The 10,513-nt window shown below is 32.3% G+C and overlaps 1 protein-coding gene across 1 annotated transcript in view; it reads right to left on the reverse strand.

Moving 5' to 3' along the window:
* Nucleotides 1-8,537, reverse strand: part of LOC145276830 (bactericidal permeability-increasing protein-like) — a 54,470-nt gene extending 45,933 nt beyond the window's left edge. The window contains exons 1-3 of the mRNA XM_080128184.1: nt 8,182-8,537; nt 2,119-2,209; nt 1,681-1,812 (exon numbers count right to left, since the gene is read on the reverse strand). Of these exons, the coding sequence (XP_079984310.1) occupies nt 1,681-1,812; nt 2,119-2,209; nt 8,182-8,308 (350 nt within the window). The 5' untranslated portion in view covers nt 8,309-8,537. The remainder of the gene's footprint in view (nt 1-1,680; nt 1,813-2,118; nt 2,210-8,181) is intronic.
* Nucleotides 8,538-10,513: the final 1,976 nt, after the last annotated feature.

The raw sequence follows: 10,513 nt of genomic DNA on the forward strand, positions 1-10,513 counted from the left end.
CTCCTCTTAGAAAGAAAATGCGTAATAAAAGTCTATCATGCTGAAAGAATAGAAAGTAAACTACGCGCCCCCCCTCCTACAGAAAAAAGAGAGAAGGTAATTCATGGAAAAAATTTTCTCATGACAATCGAACAGATACTACATTACACCAATCCAAAAAATGGACGTTATATCTGATATGATAAATTCTAATCTAATAAAAAGGCGGAAACTCCTTGGGAAGAGAATATAACGATAACAAAACCGATACTAAACTACGGATTATCATAAAATACACTTTTCCTTCTTTTAAAAACCAGCAGAATTTTGTAGATAAGAGAAAAGCGTGTTATCTGTTCTGGAAATACCAGTAACACTGGGGGTTTAATTAATGATAGTAAAATGCCGTATATATATATATATATATATATATATATATATATATATATATATATACGTTTTATTTTTTATTACCGTATCTTTCTGTTACGTTACATCATTGTTTCGGCTACACGGCCGTTTTTTTTAGCTCGTCTGTAGCGTCCTCATACTTTTTTCTGTAAAACACTGAGGACGCTACAGAGGGCCAAGAACACGGCCGCGTAGCCGAAAAAATGGTGTATCTTTACAGAAAGATACGGTAATAAAAAATAAAACGCATATTCGCCCTACAACAGTATTGAGCACTTTCTTCAGTATATATATATATATATATATATATATATATATACACACACACACAAATATATCTAAATATATATATATATATGCATACGTTTATATACATATATATATGCATATATATATATATACACACATAAATATGTGTGTATATGTACAATGCCATTTAGATATCCTTTTATTATTAATGTTATCAACATATCTGAATATCTTATCTCTATAAGTATGTATAATTATTTCGTACATCAAATAACGCTCCAGCTCACACTAACCGTAACATCTACACACTTGATTAATTCCTCAACAAATTAATCGATCATTATTTATTATAGATGTATGTAATATTATTAATTATTAATTATTCTTTATTCATTCGGAAAACAACAGTTAGTACGTTATTTTATTTGTGTAACTTCAGTTATTTACGTACTATGCTTTCAAACATGACGACCTGAATACTTCAAAACAACCAAAATATAAAAATTAATCGAATAAGAGTATATGTCAAAATAGAATTTTAATTTGAACGATGCACGTCCATTATGTGCAAATTACACACACACACACACGCACACACACACAGACACACACACACACATATATATGTATATACATATATATATATATATATATATATATATATATGTGTGTGTGTGTGTGTATGTCTGTGTGTGTGTGAGAGAGAGAGAGAGTTTGTGTAAATGCCAAAATTGACCAAAATTCATAACCAATCCGTTGTTTTCCTTTTAATGTTACGGATCTGAATTTTGATATAAACCTAAAATGTTACGATTTTATGTGCGATTATATTGAGATCTTACCCGAGAAAAATTATTTTAGGTGTTATTCGCTTAATAAAAGTATCAAAATTATGTATTCGATTCCTTATGTTTTCTTAAACCTTTCCCTTATTTTATGAATTTCCCGTATTTTACTGAATTTATCTTATTATTTCTGGATAATAACGATCATGTACATTTTAATATGTTCCCGAAAACCAAAAAAGAAAACAATATTTACCACAAAAGTTTCTTTGAAAATGTAAGTTTTGCCGATAGACGATAACCTTTAATTTCAACAGTCCATCTCAGACCTTGCCCAGGTACAAGTACAGCTTGACCTCTGGGCTTAGAAACACGACTTACTTTTATGCTGAAACAGAAAAACAAGAAAATTGATTAACATCATATTTAATGTGTTATCTTTCTGGCAAAGAGAATAAAATTTGAGTTTTCCTTGGAAATAAGTAATCTAACATCTTTTACAGTTCTTTTTCGATTAGAAAAATAACTTTAATTTAGTTAACAAAGTAAAATCTTGTACCCCAATATTTGTTTTATACATGTAAAATGTGTTTGATACATGAAAAACAATTTGTATGTAGGCGATTCAAAATATAGAAATGGGGTGCTTGAATTAAATCAATGGAATCCATAAACTATTATACAATAAACTTACTCGTATAAGTTATATGAGCTCGAACCACGCTGATTGTCAAATTTATAGTTCTGCAATTCGTTATACATTTTTGTTAAAGCAAGGTCGTTTGCTGAAAAAGAAAGAAGAAATTGGATAAGAAAATTAAACTAATATATGTGTGTGTGTTTGTGTATTTATGTGTGTGGGTGTGTGTGTTCAATCTATGCATTTAACGGTGACAATGTTTTTATAATTATTTTAAATTCACCGCGGTTAGTGCATATTGCGAATGGCTCTTAATGGCATATTATGATTAGAGAAATAAGAAGAGCGAGGGAATTTCAAAGACAAGCAAACAAAAAGGCATAAGGGTTTGGAGAAAACATTTTTTTAGATCTAGGTCGGGGTTATTTTCCTTGAAAGGAGAAAGGTGCGAAAAATCCGTTGGGGCATATTATTACACAAGTATAAATATGCAACATTCCGGCGATGAGACAGGGATTGGAGCTTGTTAGACAGTAAATAAAAGCTGCTGTTTAGCACTCTGTTGAAAAGAGGGACAGACAAAGCCAAAGAGAGACTAATAATTGTGTATCAATAAATATATATCATGCTTAATGCAAAAAAAAATGTCATTAACTTCTTTAAAAGGTGAGATAAATACTTCGGGTTTTTTGTGTGATAGTATAGTGTTTTATCATAAACAAATCGATGGAAAATTGAAAAGAAAATAGTTCAGAGATAAAACTAAAAAAGTACGTGGGAGACCAATTATGATTTACATTTAGCAAATATTGTTTTGTATGACAGTACAATGTTTTATAATTATAAAATCGATGAGAAAAATTCAAAAGAAAACTTTTCCGAGATTTAATCAACAAAGTAACTGGGAAACGGATGATAATTTAGGCAATTGGATTTTATTTAACAAATGAGAAAAGAGTGTAAAGCTGTTGTATGGTAAAAGAGGAATTATTTTGGCATACTTTTTTTTGTAAATTTTAAAATAACTTTATTTTCACACACATTTTTGCAGCGAAAATTATTCAAATATAATTTACGAGAATGTTCGTAAATATTTTCCTTTCTCTTCGTAATTGTTGCGAAATTATGAAAATAAAATGAAGATGTTCAAGTTTAACGAATAAGATTTAATGAACTGCCATGTCGCATTAATGTAAATAGCGAAAACGCACGAAAAACTATACGGTATAAATTAGTAACGGAAATAGTTATTGAAGAAATTAGAAATATAAGTGAGTGTCCTTGTGATTACGGCATATGCCATCTAACTAAAACAAACTTAGTCGAATTTTTGAAGATGTTAATAAATACGAAATGACAAACGCGTATATTAGATTATACATAATTGAACGAACACACACTCAAAAGATTTAAATAATCTGAGTATTAAATGAAATTGACGGCAGGGGAAATAATAATCTAACTAGGAAATTGAAAATAGTATGTTAGGTCTATGATCTCTTGAGCCAGTTACGGTGATACAACAGATTATAATATAGAATTCGTTCTGGGAATAACTGGTAGTACTGATAGGAGTTAATATTTAGTTAAAAAATGGACTCTTTTCTCTATAAAGATTGAGACCGTAGTCCTGTTGCTCCTAGAATGTAATGTAGTATTTTGATATCAAGACTTAATGCGTGTAACATATAGTTTAAAAGCTACATGATATAGTAGATGCATTGAATTTTAATGTTGAATCTGCTGCGGTAAACCTTCGGTATTTTATTTCAGAGAGATGTTTCGCAGTATTTTTATTATATATGGATAGTAAAAGAATTATAGAAAGAAATTAAATTTAAAAAAAATCATATATATTAGAATTTGTCCTGTAGTTATTATATCATAACTTGAAGATTCTGCTTAACTTCTTTAATCATCCCGGTAAATAATATCTAGAAATATTCTCATAAATGTTTATGTAGATTCTCTAAATTTTATGATTATAGGGGACGCACAGACTCATAGAAATACACAAAAACTGTTTAATATATATATATATATATATATATATATATATATATATACACAAACACACTTCTGATCAAAAACATAAGACCACTAGCAAAGTTTTACAAGCAACATATTTTAACGATTTATTTTAACCTCCTCCAATTGAGGTTTACTAATAATACAGAGGCATGGAAAAACTGTACATTCTAAATAGTGTATTCCTTAATTACATTTATATGAAATTTAAGACTTGATGAAAATTATAAGCTCAAATTGTGCGAAAAATTTATGAAAATATTCAACAACTAAATTAAATAATGAATTATCGCTCCCCTTGTTCTGATGGCACCAAACATTCTTTTAGCGGAAGCTATAAATTAGCGTTTCCATTAAGGTGCAGGGGATATATATCTAGCTTTTGAAGATGGCTTAACGTACTTCATGTTTTGTTCAATATTGTTTGCCATTTAGATAAACATCCATTGTTATCCATCCCCAAACATTTTGTATTGGGTTCAGATCCGCTGACCATGCAAAACGTCTAATGATATGACCCTTATTTTCTTGCAGATAGTTAACGTACATCGTGCAGCGTATATTGCAGCATAATTCAGTTAGAATAACCATACATCCTTACACAAAAGACGGTCCTCCGTCATCAACGATGCTTTTTTGTAGCATGCTAACATAACTAGTCAATGTCTGACTACCCTGTATAAGCTGGAGTTCCATCCTCCCTCTGTTAGTAAAGGTCACCCAATACAATTAGAGACCCTCCATGACTATGACCTGGGAAAATTTTAAGAGGCATATTTTCATTATGCCAATATCGCTACAATAATTCGGGACCATCTGGATTTATTTTTATCACCAGAAAAAAAAATCTTCTACTTCCCAACTTCCCATATTTGGTATATACAACCAAACCTTAAGGCCAGCATAGTGACATGGAGGCAGGCAATTATTTTTTTACGCTTTTTTATTTACCATGCCTTTTTGTCGAAAATATTGTCTAATGATTACTGCACTAAAATCACCAGCTGTGACTGCCTTATTATGCTTGAAGAAAGTCTCGTCTTTCACACACTAAATGCAGGGGAATTTTTTGGAGGCTTGCCAGTTAACGTTGATTTTCCATAATTCTCAATGTTCCTTAGAAAGGTGATGTTTACTTCGATTTACAGTAGCTGCGATCGGCGGATGTGACAAATCTTGCTTAACGAAAACTAGAATTCGAGCACGCTCAACTTTTCTAACATTGTTTGCTTTAGGCGTTGAGATGCTTTAAGTACTAATTGCAAATCTGTAACTGAACTAAAAACAATTATACCTCTGGTCTTATAATTTGTTCAAGTGTAAAAAGGTTCACTTAAAATAAAATAAATAAAAATAAATATTTTTTTTGTTTCCATGAAAGTTTAAGTTGAAATATTGGTAACTTTAAGTAGAGGATTTTAAAATCGATCCTTTAGAAAGGTTTCTTTATTCTTTTACAAGTGATTTTTAATTTTTGATCAGGAATGCATGCATATAATATGTGTGTATGTGTTTATGTACACATTTTCGGATCTTATAACATTTGGATATGTTTGATTATATGAATGTATGCCTATTACTATTTATGGTAGTTAGATCATTCTCAATCTTATTTATATTGGCAAACTCTTAATTTGTAGCGTCAATTGTTTTCATTTATATAATTTAATCCGAACGACGCATTATGAAAGCATAAAAGAAATTATAAAGATTGTACTAGATATAATTATCAGTTTGTTCAGATGTGGTCGTGTTAATGAAAACATATACATTTACTATTATATAAAAAAATCATTTTGTGTGTGTGAGTTCCTTCCCCATAGGTTCCGAAACGGGTGAGCCTACCTTTTGTAAATTCCACACAAATCTAATTTATATTACGAGCAATGTTATTGGATTTTTTTGTCGATAAATTCATCAGATAACTCTCAGACAATTTTTAAAATCCTATTAAAAATGACTTTTCTCTGTTATAGATTAAAAGAATAATTTTGCATGAAGGTATTTTAGTAACACCGGCATTATAGTCTGGAGATGTAGCTAAGTGGTAATGTACTCGAATACAGATTGAATGATCACTTGTTAAAGCCACGATATACCTCGCCATTTTGTTTTAATTTTTTCATATATAAACACAGAAACACTGAAAACACCCTCCGAACATGCAATGACTACTTTAAATAACAAACAACTAATTCTTTTATTCTCTTGACCACTAAAAAATAACATTATATAATAAATTACCACTTATACATGGATGGTCACATTCAATGCTGGCAAGACTAAACTCGTTTCCTTCAATAATTAACAGAAACCTTCTCTATCACAAATAGCAATGGCCAATGACTCTTTATCTGAAAGTACATCTTTTAAACTCCTCGGACTAACGCTCACAGGAAACATGAGTTGGAACAATTGCATTGAGAGTATCGCCAGGACCGCTGCTAAGAAGGTAGGTTATCTCTTATGTGCTAGAAAGATACTAACGCCCGAACATATCTTATACCTCAATGAGGCAATCATTCACCCATGTGTTGAGTATTGTTGTCATATTTGGGCTGGTGCATCTGTCACTAGTCTCTCGCTCGTAGACAAGGTTCAAAAGAGAGTCGCCGATCTGATAGGCTCTGAACACTCATCTAAACTTCAGCCTTTGTCGCATCGACGAAATGTTGCATCCCTCTGCCCGTTCTACTTAAACGGTGAATGTTCTGGCGAACCGCAAGCACTTGAGTCCCCTCGACGTAAATACTTCCCCGACAAACCGGACAAACAGCTAAATCCCTTCACAGTAGAGATGCCTAGATAGCCTTCTACTCCAGTATTTTTCCCCAGGCCAGCTAGACTTTGGAATTCCCTTCCGGGTCCCTTCTTCCCAAACTATATTGACATGCAGAAGTTCAAGTATAACGTGAACCGACATCTTGCTGCCCAACTCCCTACACAGTACTCATGATGTCTATGTCCCTGATAGTAGACCCCTACACGAAAGTGGCAATGTGCCTAGTTCGGGAAGAAAATGTAATAAAAAAGATGAGATGAAACAAAGAAAATATACATGGGTATGCATTCACATACATAAATAAACAAACATAGATACTACATAAAAGAAATTAATAAAAAAAACATAAATAAACAAATAAAAGTGTAACAAAATAAATTAATTTACTTATTAAAATAAATTAATACATACATATACTGCATGTATATATAGGTGTATATACATCTGTGTATGCCCACATGTGCATCTGTTTTCATGCATGTGTGTACACACATACACGTATGCATGTATGCGTACACTTATTGGCATATACACTTTAGCTGGGGAATAAATGGTACTACCCAAATAGTTATCTCCCTTTAATGATATCATTATCCAAAACGGATTTTAACACAGTAATGATTAACACTTCTAAGTACAGACTTTAAACTTAACATGCAAAAATAAATCTTTAATATACATTTAAAAAAAAAAGCAAATGTCATTGCTGTCATGTGAAACCTTTGTTATGTTAAATAAAATTATTGAAAAACAATGTTTTTTCTAAATCAAAATGATAAAATATAATGATTTTGATTCGTATGTATAATTGACATGCGTATCAAGTTGAATAATATAGTATTATATAAAATAGAAAAAAAAACTATATATTATTCCTTAATTGGACTTCATTTTTGAGATGAGCATTATATATTAATTTATTTTTATTTCGGACTATTATTCTCATCTTTATGAGTTGTTTTCTTAATCTTTTATTGGTTTTGTTTATTCACAACGTTTCGGCCAACTATTCCTCTGACCTTCGTCAGGTGGTAACCGCGACGGATAGGAACTTCGAATCTCCTAACTGCATTCTCAGCCATCACTGCCATCTATAGTTGTTGTCGTCTCACCACATTTTGACCAATTAACCTCTGGCACCCTTTGGGTGGGATTGAAACCGCTATATTCAGACAATGTCTATCTGGAACTGTAGAAATGTTGTGAATAACAAAACCAATAAAAGATAAAAAAAACAACAACTCATAAAGATGAGAATAATAGTCTGAAATAAAAAAATAAATTAATAGAAAAAAAAATCTATTTACCGTAGTTGAGGCCTTTCTGTGTAATTTGAACTCGTATACCGGGATTTGCATGGCAGGTGCCGATGTAAAAGAAGAAACACACGTTGATCGCCAACAACAGTGCGGTCAAGTATTTTGCGAGGAACATCTTGCAGGAATCGTAGTGTTTTTGCCCTCAGCCCAGTTTTATAATCGTCTTGATCAACCAGCTACTATTTATATATCTCAAGAAATAAGCAACCCATACCATGTTACGCACTAACAAATAAATAAATTATTTAAGAATAACGCTATTTATTTTCTTCTGACTTAATAAGTAAAACGCAGCAAACAAGTATCAATTGTTCCGTTTGGGTTTTTCCCCCCATATTATCCATGTCATATCCCATCCCATTTTTCCGTGAAACTCGTTTCGTCATTTACCCATGTATTATTTTTTTTTCGTCCTTTCTATTTGAAAGCACTTGAGTTTTTCACACGGAAAATATACAGGAAGCTTAAGAAAATAAGTAGAGTTTTCAGAAATAGTATGGGGAATGTTTATTTAGAGCATTTACGTTTGTATACCTACGAACAATAGACAGCTCTTTACTTCTATATTTTTCTTCTTCTTCTGTTTTCTTCTCTCCTTCCTCCCGTTTTTGTTCTCATGCTTCTTCTTTTTCTTCTTCGTTTTTTCTTCTTGTTTTGGTTGTTCTGCTTCTTTGTATTATTATTATTATTATTATTATTATTATTATTATTATTATTATTATTATTATTATTATTGGCTCACATGGAGCTTTAACACAAGTCAATAAACGATCTGATTGGAAACCTGTGGTGTTCTCTGGAAGCTGAGTGACAACAAGTCTCCCCAGACGTCGAGCCCTCTCCAAATCCTTCGGTAGCATTTGCAAATTAATTTGCGTCATCGCAACAACCGCTTACCATTGATTTCCCGTTGGTAGTGGCCATTGGTTTATACTGGAATTTGAGTGGCACTCAGCCTCCCCAAGGTCCCAGTTCTCTTTGCGCTTGTCCAGCCGAGGTCTAGTTGGCGCTCGCTCCTCGGTCTTTCAGTCCTTATTGACCCTTCTCAGCCCTTTGGTATCTTTTTTTTTGGGGGGGGATCGGTGATGAAATAATGGGGGGGGGAATGCATGATGGGGGGTGTAGAACTTGTAAATATGCAGTTTCGGTGTTCTTCATTCCCTGTAATGCTTATTCGTTATATTGTCTTGTATTATTCTCCGCATTCAAGAGGTTTCCTTAATATTTCAGTCGTTTTCATTATCGTTAGTCGTTGTACTTTTGCAGTTATTCATCTGATTTCAATTTCTGACATTCTTTTTTCGAAGTTTTTCGGAATTGTTCCTAGTGCTCCTACTATTATCGGTACTATTTGGACTTTCTTCAACATCCAAATCCCTTTGAACTCTCTTGCTAGCTCTGTGTATTTGCTTCGTTTCTCCTTTTCTTGATTATTATTATTATTATTGTTATGATTATTATTATTATTGTTGTTGTTGTTGCTGTTGTTGTTGTTAATGTTATTATTATTATTATTATTATTATTATTATTATTATTGTAGTCTCAACCTTTGAATGTTTTTAGTTGGATTTCTTTCTCAAATATCAGGCCAGTTCCTTTTACTTTAGACATTCGAGTCGCTTTAACACTTTTGCTCTTCCCAGCAGGTAAACTTTTTGTAAAATCGTAAGAGAAATTCCCTTGTCCATCTGATTAAAGCCATATGTGGTAAGTTTTTGTTATGGTCTAAAGCGTTCCAATCACAATGAGAATCGCCTTGATTTCTTTTCGTTTCAAGAGTATAAGAAATTCTATTTTACATCTTGGTCTGTATTTATTTTACTTGTGCTTTCTCTCGCATATTTTACTTAAAAGGGCAGGCTACGTCAATGATTCTCTTTTTTTATTTAATAAAATAATACCAGGTCATGAGTGTTCAAGGACCTTATCAGACTATATGCGCATATCGCAAAGAAGTTTGACATTGTCGTTCTCCTGCTCCACTTCTTGTTCATGCTCATACCACTTCTCACTGTTGTCTAATGCATAGAGTTTGCATATATTCCAGTGTAGGACCAGAGTGACTTTCTTGTGCCCCCATTTTTTTATATTAACGTTTAACTAGCATAGGGCGTTCTGATACAATATGCGCAAATATTTCTTCCCGTTCGTTACACATTCTGCACATCGGCGATTCTGAAGTTTTGTCGAAGTAGTGTTTGATAGACCTAGTGCAAGTGGCTTGTTCCTGGGATGTCATTAATGTGCTCACAGCAAATATTTTTAAATCTCCCTTCACCACCAAATTCCAGCTGTCGTCATCTCTAAGTTAAGTATTCA

This window comes from Euprymna scolopes, chromosome 5 (assembly GCF_053919585.1).
Source record: "Euprymna scolopes isolate OS-2025 chromosome 5, ASM5391958v1, whole genome shotgun sequence".
NCBI classification, from domain to species: Eukaryota; Metazoa; Mollusca; class Cephalopoda; order Sepiida; family Sepiolidae; genus Euprymna; species Euprymna scolopes.